This window comes from Thunnus albacares, chromosome 16 (genome assembly GCF_914725855.1).
Source record: "Thunnus albacares chromosome 16, fThuAlb1.1, whole genome shotgun sequence".
In the NCBI taxonomy this organism is placed as follows: domain Eukaryota; kingdom Metazoa; phylum Chordata; class Actinopteri; order Scombriformes; family Scombridae; genus Thunnus; species Thunnus albacares.
Window position 1 is genome coordinate 909,921 of NC_058121.1, and position 13,805 is coordinate 923,725.

At 39.5% G+C, this 13,805-nt stretch overlaps 1 protein-coding gene across 3 annotated transcripts in view; it reads right to left on the reverse strand.

Annotated features, from left to right (window-relative positions):
• Positions 1–770: 770 nt before the first annotated feature.
• The window catches only part of meis2b (Meis homeobox 2b), a 29,728-nt gene continuing 16,693 nt past the window's right edge, over positions 771–13,805 (reverse strand). For all 3 annotated transcript variants that reach the window (XM_044376154.1, XM_044376153.1, XM_044376155.1), the window contains 5 exons: positions 10,063–10,139; positions 7,993–8,051; positions 6,658–6,747; positions 5,647–5,743; positions 771–2,133 (listed from right to left, as the gene is read on the reverse strand). In XM_044376154.1, coding sequence (XP_044232089.1) covers positions 5,685–5,743; positions 6,658–6,747; positions 7,993–8,051; positions 10,063–10,139 — 285 coding nt within the window. In that variant the 3' untranslated portion in view covers positions 771–2,133; positions 5,647–5,684. The remainder of the gene's footprint in view (positions 2,134–5,646; positions 5,744–6,657; positions 6,748–7,992; positions 8,052–10,062; positions 10,140–13,805) is intronic.

Genomic DNA, 13,805 nt, shown 5'->3' on the forward strand with positions numbered 1-13,805 from the left:
TTACTATTTAAAGAGCCAAGGTGTAATAGATTTGAAACATGCAGACACGACACGAGAGGCCCGCAGCTCAGACTCATCTGGCCATTAACACGCTCGTTCTGACCTTATAGCGATGAGGCTGTTTAAAGCAGCAATTAATTGTTTTTTTTAGAAGTGACAGTTAAAAAGGTGAATATGGCTGAAATAAATGGAGAGAGGCTGTTTTATTTGAGGACAGCGTGACAGCACCTGCCGGCAAAAAAAACATCTTTATCAGACAAATTGTCATCCCTTCAGTTCCAGCAAAATATCTCATGACGAATGAAATAACAATAACAATAATAATAATAATAATAATAATAATAATAATAATAATAATAATAATAATAATAATAAACCAATGGCATAATAATTTATTTCGATTGTTGCCGACTAAAATGGGTATTTATCAATAATCATGAGGGCACAAGGCTTCTGCAGCTCTCCAACAGTCTCTCTGGCTGATGCTTTGCTTTCCTCGTCAATACAAACCGCAGAGGATAGTTAGAGGCTGACAGTGATAAATGAGCCCCTCTGTGCTCCAGCCATCTTATTTATTTATTTATTTGTATTTTTCTTCCCGTAATGCAGGAGCAGACGAGGAGCGCTGGAACATGTTGGAAACAGAAGTGAAAATAAAAAAAAAATCATCAGCATTTCATTGAAAACGAAGGAATTTATTCCGTTTTATAGGAAACAATGTAACTCAACCACCCCCCCCCCCCCCACCCACCCCCCATTTCTCTACATATTTCTCTTTCACTGTCACTCTCACACTCACACACGCACATCATGCAAACCACTCAGCAGTACAGCCGACACAAATACAAACATTTAGTGAAAGCTGCCTGCCGCTGCAGCCTCCGAGTTCACTCTGGATTTTTCTTGAATTTGGGAGCCGGACCATCCATCATCCCTGTCACCATCAATCCAATAACGCAAGACAACTGCAATCCCGTCTCATATTGAACCAAAGCTGGCTACGTGACCTGCTCCAACAACTAATGTTGTTTGCTTAAACCATTTTCTCCAACGCCTACACATGATGACCTGTCTCCATTTTAAAAACGAGCCAGCGGCAGGAAACATCAAGGCCTCCCGATCTCCTTCAACATGAAACACTCTGCTGCATCCTTGTGTGTGTGTTTTTTTTTCCTCAATTAAGTCTTTATTTTCGTTTTAGTGCAGACTTCTTCTCTGTGTTTTGGTGCTATAAAACTATTTAAAACATTGTCAAAAATGGAACTCAATCTGCCATGATCAAGTCTTTTCAGTTCCACACAGAGTAAAACAGAAGAAAGAAATGCAATGCACGGAAAACAGAAACGAGCATCCAAAGATTTTTTTTTTTTTTCTTAAAAAAAAATCTTGGTTTTTACTTGGGATTCTTTTAAAACATGTCAGTGGTAAAAGCTCACTCTAACTTCTAGTGATCACAAGCGCAAACATGGACAGAAACAGCCAAATAAAGAGCACAAATCTATACAGCACAACAATTAAAACTCTCACTGAGTCCTCATATTTTTTTTAAAAAGATATTCCACAGTGTTTTTGTTTTGTACAATAAAGCGTGTGTGTGTGTGTGTGTGTGTGTGTGTGTGTGTGTGTGTGTGTGTTTCTTTGTACATTTTTTTTCCGAGAGGGGATGGAGATATTTCGGATTTTGGGGGGTAAAGCTTTATTTAAAAAAAAAAAAAAAAAAGAGAGAGAGAGAAGAAAGTTGTCATCCCCGTGGTCCGCCGTTGTAGAAAAATAAATAAATAATTTAAAATGAAGTGGAGGAGATGTGTCAGACCGCTTCTCTCCTTTATGAAGTCCTTGGTCTTTCTATTTTCCCGTGCAGCCTCCTCAGCTCACACCCAGTCAGTCTCTCTCTGTTCAGTTTCACAGCTCAGTTTAAAGTCAAAGTACTTGGGCGGCCTCCGGTGCAGAGGGTTAGGCGTTTCCATGGTGATGCTCTACACGCGCTCATCGTGCAGGCTCGGGGGCGACGTGAGGTGGAAGTGGTCAGGTGGGTGTGACGGTCAGGTGGGTGTGACGGCGGCTGCAGCGGCAGCTCCGGTACTGAGCTCCACAGCCGCGGATGAAGAAGATCCCTGAGCCAACCATGGAGGCCTGGAGACAGACAGAGGACGGAGGGTTTGTTGAGTGGATCTTTAGTTCAATACAAATACAAAATTCAGTACTTTGAAAACTCTGTATCTCCAAAATGTCAACTTTCATGAGCTAAGACAAACAACCATGTTAGATGTGACAATTCATATTCCAGACATTTTGCAGTTTTTTTTTTAAATGGTTTATTTAGCTAAAGAAGTAGCAGTTTAAGAGTGTATCCTGGTGGCCGAGGAGGTAAGACGCCCACCATGAACAGCAAAGTCCCGGGTTCCTGTTGTCGCAAGTCATTCCCTGTGTCTCTCTCTCCCTCTCTCTCTCTCTCTGTCTCTCTCCCTCCCTCTCCCCTCGTCTCATCTCTCTACTGCCGTCCGAAAGCATCGAATATCCTTACCATACACTGAACATACATACATTGGAAATTTTGTCAATCCATAGATTTATCTGAAAATTTCAAAATCACCAAGTTTGGAGATAGGTGGTTTTCTTTGGACAGTAATAAGAGGCAAATCAAATAAAAACGAATTAAATCGTCCATCCAGCCTTATTGTAAGTTTTTGGGACAAATTTAAATACATCCAAATTAAACAGTTGATGTACAATGTTTATCATCTACACTCAAATCAGAGGTTTTTTTTTTGAGTGATGTCATGAAAAATCGAATCTGTCACCACAAGGGACTTAACTGAGCCTGTATCTTTGCTTAGATAAGCAAGATGTAACACATAAAACAAGGCTATATTTTTGTATAATATTCTTAATTTCAGTAATGTGACACTGAAGGATGACAGTAAAGAATGATGACTTTACTTTCAATTTTGACTATAAGTGGAAGGAACCACCGTACACGCTCATGTCATATTTAAGAAGACGATTCCATCAAGAGATCAAGTATGAAGCTGAAACTTTTTTCAAAAATATGAATATAAGTATGTAAACTGGATGCATAACTTAAGTTTTTCCTCTCGACTAATGAGGGTAAGGCCTAACTGTTTTACTTATTTATTGTTTAATTTAATTATTTGCTGGTGGGTGAGTGATGTGGGAAAATCTTTGTTCCACGTCTCCTTGTTTGCTGATGAATTTAACTCACTGATTGAAAATATTTACTCCTTTAGTTTGATAGAAAAATATAACTTAAGGTCTACTTACTTGCTTTTTCTGGAGCTTTTAACTGAATGTGGGATACATAAGTTACGTCTGTCAAACTGTTTCCAAGCTCAAGAATGAGCTTTGATGCTCATTTTGACTTTAAGCTTTGAATTACAATCTCAAAATATTTGTTTCCCTCTATGATTATTTTTTTTTAGAACAAAATTATTAATGAAAGTCTTTTTCCTCTCCATTGTATTCAATTTCCTTCCACATATTCTCTAACAAACATGTAAACCTCACATGTGCAGTATATAATAAAGCATATGGTGGAGCCAGCTGTATTGTGCAGCAGAGAGGAACATAAAATAGTGCAGATTCAGTCATGTATTCCATAATGGCTAAATGTTATGGGTCAGGCTTTATCGTGCATGGAAAACCCTCATATTACTCCAAACACTGCTCTCTTCCTTCCTGCAGTCCTAGGGAAATTTACTGCCGCAGTCAGCATACGCTCTCGCCACAGATCAAATTAGGGGAGGCAAAAACACCCAGCTCTATTGAGCTATTACTGTAACTAGTCAATGATCATTCAATGAGAAATAATTAGATTAAACACTCTCCAAAAATATGTAGCTGGCATTTATTCAGGTTGAGAGCCTGATGTCTCTATGTAGATCTAGACTTATGTTTTTTATTATTATTTTTTTTAGATGAAGCGTCACTATCTGGTTTTTGAACTTCATTAACAAAGCTGGGAGAATTATCAGACAAGGAAGAGGGGGCTGTGTTGGCGAAAATTGGCCGTGGTGAAAAAAAAATGAAGCAAATGCAGCTCCTATTTACATATAAAGAGCTCTATTAATCAAGGTAAGTGTCATTACAGCGTGGCTCATTGAGCAGTGGAGAGTGGGTGTTAAATAAAATTCTCTGTGCTCGGGTGCCTCCGGCAGGCGATATGTCTTGATTTGAGAACTGTCAGCAGTGGTGGGGAGCTGATAGAGGCTGCAGGAGGGGGGGAGTTTTTACCCCGATTCTTAATCAGATTGCAGGGTGAGGAGAGATGGAGGAAAAGAAAAATGGAGGAAGAGGGAGATAGAGTGATGGAGGGGGAATAGAGGAAGTGGTGTGCCGATAGAGTGATAGAGCGGAGTGTGTTTCCCGCACACTGAATTTATTTAAGCGAGCTACAGACAGATTTTAACTCACGCAGAGAGATTTTTTTGTTTGTCTATTTATTATTTTACTTCAAATAAAGTCCAAGCAGCACACAGCTGACTATAAAATTATTTTATGCTTCCAGGTAACATAATCTTAACTTTATTCCAAATGACTAAAAAACATCAAATGTATGTGTCCTCTGCCTGAACATCATTCATAGCATCATAGTGGTGCTTTTGCATATCTTATTTCAGATAGAGTCTCATCTATAAAGGTTACAGTTTATTACCAACAGGGTCTTATTTTTACAATTATTATTATTTTCCAAATGACTTAGAGTCAGGCACATCTGGCTGTAGATGTTTTGACTGAGTCATATTGCTTCTGTTTGATCCCTGATGTTGATGACTTGCAACCAATACCGATTAATATTTTTAATTTTTTATGATTCTGTCATTTATTCTTTATTTTCATTGTAAATTGTTATATGTTTTTTTTATGACTGCAACCCTGTTAATTGTGCTGCTGCCTGTCTTAGCGAGGACGTTCTTGTAAAAGAGATTGTCAATATAGACCCTTCCTGGTTAAATAAAGGTTAAATAATAAATGAATAAATAAATACATGAATAATGTTGTCCCATTGTTTCTATCAGTTATAACACTATATCAATGCCATAGCAAGAAAAACTACTGAGGTACTTAGTCCAAGTTCCCATAATGCAGCCCCTCCCCCCACTGAAAATTCAACCAAACACCAAAAGGTCCAAAAGGTTGCTAAAACTTCCCACTTCCCAGAAAAAAGTGACTCCTCAGTGGTAAATACTGTCCTGCATCATACTCATATGATCATATTGGTACAACAAAGTGTGATAGGTGAAGAAACACAAACAGTCACACAGGTTGTATGCTAACCAACAGTTTATCCAGATGATCTAAATCACTTCATTTGGGGGTCAAACTGACAGTGAGTGAACCTGAAATGTCTATAAATGTCGATTTTAATGCTGAATAGCAGTGCACTCACAAGCTATGTTGTCTTGACAGTGCTAACACTGATATTGTGAAGAGGTATATGGGTCTTGCATTAAAATAACTATGAAAATCAATTTGAAGTTTTCCAGTGGAGATTAGATTGGTGAGGAAGGGAATGGGTGGAATAGCGAGATGAGTGAAAGCAGTGGAGTGCAAATGAGTGGGGGGGAAAGGTGGAGTTTGTTCCAAATGAAGAGAGACAAAGACTGCAGTACAACCACTACTACTTACTTCACCCTGTTGTTCAGGCTCGCCTCAGTGGAGTGGATTTACATGTAGTGCCACTGCCCATCCATACCCATATTCATACCCATGCCACCCATCGGCCCTGGAACAATGAGTAAGACCACTGTTAAATCCCACAACATGACAGACACTCCATAGTTTCACAGAGATCATTGATGCACAAAGGAACACAAAGAATAAAAGTGTCCTATCATATGTTGTATCAAGTGTTGTATCAAATACTAGCAATACAAAGTGATTTTCATTTAGTTATTGAGGTATCTTGTGAACATTTCTTGTATGCAAGAAAATATTTAACATCTAACTCATTATTTAAAGTGACAGTTTCATCTCTTAGTGTCTACTACAGAAAGAGTTCCAGGATATGTGTGTATAGCCTTACTTAGCACAAAGTAGGGAGGAAACTGCGAGCCTAACTCCGTCACAAGTGGCAAAATACAAATGATCTGATTCAGAATCAGACTCCTCTCATCTGAGTCACCAAGAGAATTTCAGAAATGTCAGACTGTTCCTTCAATTGATGCTGTGTGGTCAGAGAGTGGCCACAAAATTCAAAAAGTTCACGTTGATTTAACAGATGTCTTTTTAATACATTTTTAATACACAACACACACAACACAGCTGCTTTGGCAGCAGAAATAATCTCATTGGTTAAGTTCAAACTTCATTCTGGAGGTATGGAGGAGGTATCGGGGGTGGAGAAGCCCCATGCCTGTGATGGAGCTGGTTATTGCTTATGTGCAATTGTGCAGTTAAAATTGATTAAATTGCCCTGTATGGAACATTATTGGTTGTCACTCTGTGTGAACACTATTAACCCTCCTGATCTTCTCTACCCAGAGGAGGTTGTTATTCCACTTTTCTTAAAGACAATTGGCCCAAAACACATCAATCAGAGCATAAGTTGTTGGCTTTAAAAGAAGAATCTGTTGATAGGAACTCAGCTGACCACAATCAGAAAGGCTTGTTTAATGTAGATGTAGAGAGATTGCTCACCTCCAGGTCGGAGACCCATGTGCTGCTGCCCATCAAGGACAAAGCCTCCCATTGGCTGGCCATCTGGACTGTAAGCTGTACCCTGACTCACTGAGAGAGGAGAGGAGAAACCAGACTGTCAGATTGACCCACGCAGAGCACATCTATCACTCTGCTTCAGACTGAAACACTGATTTCACAATGAAAAGTCAGCTGAGTCTTAGGACTGGCTCCTCTGTTTTCACACTGCCCTTTAAGGGAAAATTCACTGTTGTGAATATGATGATTTCTCAAAACTAGGTCACCTACATAGTAGAAATGTGAAATTATTTTTGAAATTGGTGCCCTGTGATTAGAGAAAACTGAGAAAAAGGCAGAAGATTCCCCATATCGTTCTCAAGGGGGAATCCTACAACAACCAGAATGCATTCTGCATGGTCCGGTCCAATAAGACTGACTGACTCTACTGGCGTGTTAACAGCCAGCAGAGCAGGGCCTGAGCAGTGTTATATCTCTACTGAGGCTTATTTTCATTACAGAATGTTTTTCCTCATCAATCTGAATATATTGTAACGGTGTACGAGGATCATAAAAGAAATAGCACGCTGGAGTCAGTTATGTCAATCATTGCAAACTTACCAAAAGCTGCACTTTTGCACACAAGCCAGAGCAGCTGATGGACAGGTGAAACACCTTAGAGTCTGATGTCTCTATTTGAGCTTGTTTTGGGATGTAGGGTTGGGTGAACGGGTGAAAAACTGCAACTAAAAACCATTTCTTTTACCGATTTATGACGACGAGGAGCTGGACCCCGGATTATACTGATTAATAAAAGTTAATTTACAGGTAATTTAACACAGTCGCTGTTCACTGTTCTGTAATCAGAGTTAAAGTCTGATATAATGTATATAATATATATAGTTTTCTGTTCTGTCTCCATTCTCTTTGACAATTGTCACCGGTCGATGCTGCAAAGCTACCCCAGCTGCAGCGCCTGTCTTTCGACTGTCACTGTAACATCCCTCTGGTGGTTGCTTCCTCCTCCACACTGTTGCGTCTGATTCCACAGCGCAATATTCAGCCTTGTATCATGAAACTAGTTTTCTTCCAAATATGCTGATATTTTAAAATATTGGGAGAGTATGTGGGAAACGTATTTTGTAGTCTAAGGCAGATCTCCAAAGTCTGCTGGATGACACGTTTTGCATCAACCAGCGTACTTTGGCCAGTAAATTGTAATGATACAATGCTGGTTGAAAATCAGCAAAGTTTCCCTTTAACCTGTCCCCTCCACCTGTTCTATTGCATGGAATTTAGTATTTATTACACTGAACACTGAATGAACTGCAGCTTTACCTGCTCTGTTGGACTGGTCGATCATAGGCTGGACTATTCTCCTCCTCGCATTGATAAACCTGGAAAACAGAACAATATAATGAGATTTTACAATTTGATTGGAGATAAAACATCAAAGAAAAAACAAATTCTTACAAGCTTACAGATGTAAGTCAAATTAAGCATGCAGGTTCATACTTGACCATCATCTGTAAAAAAAAATCTAAACTCAAGGTTGACATAATTGCTTTTGACTGTATCTCACAGTCTTCTTTAACTACATTTTATCATGTGACCTTAGTATCACAGATATCACAATACTTATCACAGAGATTTTTAACATCTTTATTCTATGATCTGTCAGTATGTCAACAATCAACAAGATCACTATTAGTCAAAGTAGAAATTCTCCTTTATTCTGAAATTCCTGAGAAGAATCGCCTTCCAACCTTCTGTTAAAGAAAATACATTTAGATGCTTTAGATTAGGAAATATTTGTCTTACATTTTAAGAGGTCTTTTTAAAATGTGTGTCCTTGCTCTGCCCTGTACTGTCCTGTCTTTGACTAGTCTACTTGTAATTATTAAAAAACATTCATCCCCTAAAACATTTCAAAAATATTTAATGAATTCATTTCCAAAAATTGTCAATTTCATCTGGCAGCTTTTGAAGAACTGGAGCCCCACTGTATGTCTTCAGGGTTTTGACTAATAATCTAGTTTATTCCTGTTGACATAATCTGGGGTATTTGGAGAAAGTCACATAGCTTAAAAAATCTATTGATTTAGGATTAGCCCTGTAGCCTCAGGCTGTAATAAGGCTAACTGCTTTGCCAATGTTTTGCCATTGATACATACACCAAACAGACAGTACAGTGAGTTTGCAAGCTTTGATATCTGTATTGGATAGAGCCTTGACTAAAGCCCATGGTCGTCTTTACTTGTGGATTAGAGGTGGGCAGCTGTGTAATTAGGTCTGTTGGAGACCTGATACACTTAAAAGCAGACTCTTTGGTGGATTTTAGAGAGGGATTAGAGCGGCAAAGCAATGTCATCTCAATTAATCCAAACCTGAACCCTTTGCAAGCTGCCAGTAAAATGACATGCAGAACTGTATCATCTGAAACTAAATCCAGAATGTGTGATTGTTTGATTGGACCTATCTCCAGTTAAGCTGTCTACAAAGGCAGCTCTGGCTGAACACACTTTAATCCATCATGTCATACATGTAAAATGAGGCTGTGAAGAAGAGGTGGGATATGATTCATGTTTTACAGTCTTACGGTGTCACCATAGTACATGTTTTAGGCATGCCATTCAAAAAAAATATTAATCCAACAGTCACTTACAAGGTTTCAACCACATATCACTGTCTTCCTCAGTTATGATACATATACAGTATGCAGTATAAGCACTGGAAAAAGCTAGTATGTGGACCTTAAGTTAAGATTTGACAAAGAAATGACAAACTGTTGGCATGTTAGTGGCAAGACAATAACATATATGAAAAAGACAAAAAACATTTATGCACTTTGAAATGTTTTCAACTTTCAACAAGGAATTCTTTAATTTACTCATGCCTATTAATAATTAAGCAAAATGGCTATGTTACTAGAATTGTCTTACTCCTGGTTCCCATGAGGGTTCCCATCATACTCTGGGTGATATGTTTCAACGGAGACAGTCATTTAGATGTGACCTTCACTTGAGCCTTGTTTGTTTTTTTTTGTTTTTTTTACCTAATATTCTTTACATAATGTCAAATCTGTGCCATGAAAGCTCATGTTGCATTGGCTAATATCAGGTCCTATATCCACTGTAACCATGGATGTACAGTACAGGCAAAAATCACTGGATTACTGATGATACTGAAGAAAAAAGACTCTTGTAGACAAACTAACATCCTGAGATGAAGAAAGAATGTGTACTTATATTCAAAGTCACAGTACAAAACACATATCACAAAAACAAAGACACAGATTGTGTGTGTGTGTGTGTGTGTGTGTGTGTGCATGCCTGAGTGGATGTGATATCAGTCAGATGTTATGCGACACCGCAGATGATGCACAGAGTTGGTTTTAGAGTGACTTACCAGTTGTTCACTTGGAGGATGGTGAGGCCCGTGTCTTGTGCTAGCTGCTTTTTCTGTTCCTCTGATGGGTACGGGTGCTGTGAGTGACAAAAAGATTTTAAAAATATAAAATGAAATGAAATGAAATAAATGTCAAGTCTTCAGCCAAAAACAGCTTGCATTCATTTTGGGACCTCCATGTCTACAGCTGATCTGCCCTTAAGTGCAGGCTCTTGTACTTCAAGGAAAAACTCACAAAGTGTAATCATATTCGGTGCCAGTCTCTGCCATGTACAGTAATTCCTGGAAGTGACTGCACTCTGAAAAATTTGAGGCTGACCACGGTTTGGCCCCCTGAACACTTCAGGCTAAAAGCGCGTGGCATTGTGTGACAGTATTTGACATTATTTGACATTGCTTGACAAATGATCGGGTGGGATATAAAGAAGCACAATAGAGGCTTTTGTTTGAGGCCCCGGTAAGGCCAGGCCCCCAACCCCTCCCCACCTCACTCCATCCCCCTGTTCTCCGGACCCAGTCCCTCTGCTGGCTCTGTGTGTGTGTGTATGACAGAGGGAGGAGGGCGGCAGATGGTAGACAGAGGTGACCCGTGTACTGGGAGCAGGGTCGCGGGCCAGTCGCCATTCTGCGGCTGTCAGGCAAGCAGCCGCCTCCTGTGGTCATCAGTGAAGGATGAGCTTCCAAACACTTCATTTTTAAATTCCCTTTCAGGCTAAGTACACAGACACACACACACACACACACACATATATTGTCACACTTGTATATGGAGACAAACAAAAGCATACAAAAAGCATGAATACACAGCGTGAATGTAAGCACACACACTGTACCATAAAGCAGGAAATAGTGCATTTGTTGGGGACTATTTTCAGTGGCACATGTTGGATTCTTGTTGGGTCTTTTAATGGGATTTGTTGACAATAAGAAAAAAAAACATTACAAACAGACGTATCCTTTAAGGAAAAACACACAGTATCTCTGCCATTATGTTCATTTTTGCAGACCTTAATCTTTGCATTTTTTCTTGTGAAATACTAGGTAGTTTTACCTCTTCAAAACTCTAACATTATTAAATTAACCAATCTGTGAAGGGGAAATCCCTCTTTGTTTGCACTGGTCACCACTCATACACATACATGCAACCTATTGCAAGGGGTCACATGTCGACATAGCTTCACCTTCACTACAAACTCATATGCCACAAAGGTTGGAGACCACTGCTGTGCAGTACCAACACTCATACATGCACATACACACATATACATGATGTGCACCAGAGGGAGTCGTATTTTGATTCAGTAATTGATTACTCAAACAAAACCATTTATTGACCCCTGTTTTATTGAATCCCTGAATGCAAAGATCAATAATTTATAAAAAAAAACAAAACTGCACCAAATAAAATCTATTGAACTCTTGACTTTACATCATCAGTCTATACTTATGAAGTTGCATTTTTTTCACATTTTCCTATAGTTTCTGTCATGTCCTGCTCCACGTCCTAGGTCATGTTTTCATGTTTTCTTATTTCATGCATTTCCTGTTTTATTTTGTAATCACTAATTCTCCCTCTTGTTTTAGTTTCACTTCCTGCCCTTCTTGCACCTGTATCTCATTGTCTCCCCTCTCCTAGTGTATTTAGTCTGTGTCTTTCCTTTCCCTTGTGCCGGTTCGTCTTCCTTCCCTGTGACAAGAGTTCCAGCCTTTCCAAGTGTACGTTTGCTGAGTGTATTACTTTAGCCTAGTTTTTGACCTTGCCTCAGCCTACTCCTTTGTCTGCTTGTGTTTGACTGCCTTCTCATGTATTGACCCTTTTGCCCAAGTAAAGAGACTTTTAATTTTGAAAACTGTTTTTGTGTCTGAGTCGCGCATTTGAGTCCTTGCCTTGTGGTACTTAGTTCTTGTCAGTTTCTCACTAACCTCTTTGAACCTTTGCTCCATCTTCACTCCACATTCACAGGCTTATGGCATATTTACAACAGGTATTATCTAGGCATGCTATATATAGGGATTTGTGTGTGTGTGTGTTTACATATACACTAGGATACTCAGAAATGCCATCGGTTGGTGTGAGTGGCACTACATACAGGACAGTTTATTTGAATTTTTTAAAAAAGTTGTTTGGGTTTACGGCCACAGGTTTTCAATGAACATCAAGTATATTTATATGAATGAATAGAGGGGACTGTCAGTGTTCCAGGTTCTGAGTTTTGGCACTGCAGTACCCACTTTGCTTTGGTTGATGTAAACAGGAAGTTTAATGTTGCTATGGAGTCGAGGAGTTAGCTATCTCAGCCCAGTTTTGTCTCAATTAGATTCAAAGGGTGTAATAATTTCTAAACAGATTTATTGACATTCATCTGAAGTGGACCAGAGAAATTGCTATGAAAAGGCACGTTGTGTTGATTCCAGCAGTATGTGTATGACATGTGTGTAAAGATTTGACTGAATTATGATCCTGAGGAAAAGGGGTGAGACTTTGATGTATAATGTGTTAACTGGTTGCTATGGGTAAACCTGCTGTAGGGTCAAAACATTGGACCAGAAAATCAGAATGATTTGTTCTTCTAATTAGACGATGGAATATTCAGTGGAATTTTTAACATAATTAATGTGCCTCATGAGTGTCACTCAGAAAATGAACAGATAATTAAATTCCTTGTCTCAACTGAAAAAATGATAAAGCCTCAGTTGTACATGTGTGACACGACACTTGTGACCTCCAGTGGATTCCAGGTTTTGCTCCCAAAACTCAAACTTTGGCATCAGTCTTTGAATGTGGATTAATGCAAGGTTGCATGGAAACCACCAGTTACGGCCACACTAATGGGACGATAATGAATAATATAATGAATCGAAACTTTTCACAGCTGCTTTCTCTATAGCTTCCTCACAAGGGGATCTTTTAAGGTTCTTCAGAATGGACGACAAAAGCAGGAGGCTACGACTAACGGTGGAGAGAATCCCCCCCAATGGTCTTCCAACCGCGGGCCTCACACCGCAACGTCTGACAAAACATAATCCCGCTCCTTTCACACCCTCAACGACTGATGAATGCTTGATCGCTTGGGTGTTGCAATAGGCCTTTCAGAGGCCAAAGTCCCCTTGCACACTTTTCATAGGCACATCCTGCCATGGCAAACACTTGTGCTTAACAAATTAGGCCTGAAAGGGGATGAGGAACAGAGAGGGGATAATTCAATTATCCTCCTTTTTTATCTAGAAAATCTAAAGGTGGGCTTTGGAAAGGAAGGGATTACTCTGAGTACAGGACCTGTGTGGGCCTTTTACAAACTAAACAACTAAGGGGTTATAACACATCTAAAAGTGGGAGAGGTAGAAAAATTGAGGAGGCAGCAGTGGTGGTATCTTTTGGACCTTGGATAAAAGGTAAAGCTCTCCTCATGGGGACTTGCTCACCCCCTCTTACAGAGCTCCAAAACAGTGGTGCTGCTTCTGAACAGGAGGCTTCTGATGTTGATTTCTGTACAAACCCTGGACTGGTGTTTCAAAAGGGACATTTAGACTTGAGTTTGTCTTTGCTCCATTCTTTTACAATTGAACAAAGATGAACTTAGTTTCAAGATGCCTTTGGGAAACCCAGCCTGGGCTCATTCCTGGGCGAAGAGGCATCATTTCAAACAAGTGTTGCCTGATGGAGGGGCTGGGGTTGGACAACATTCATTTCTAGCATTATGTGAAATCAGTGCAGGCTTGCTTTTACAGAGGAGGAGAAAAAG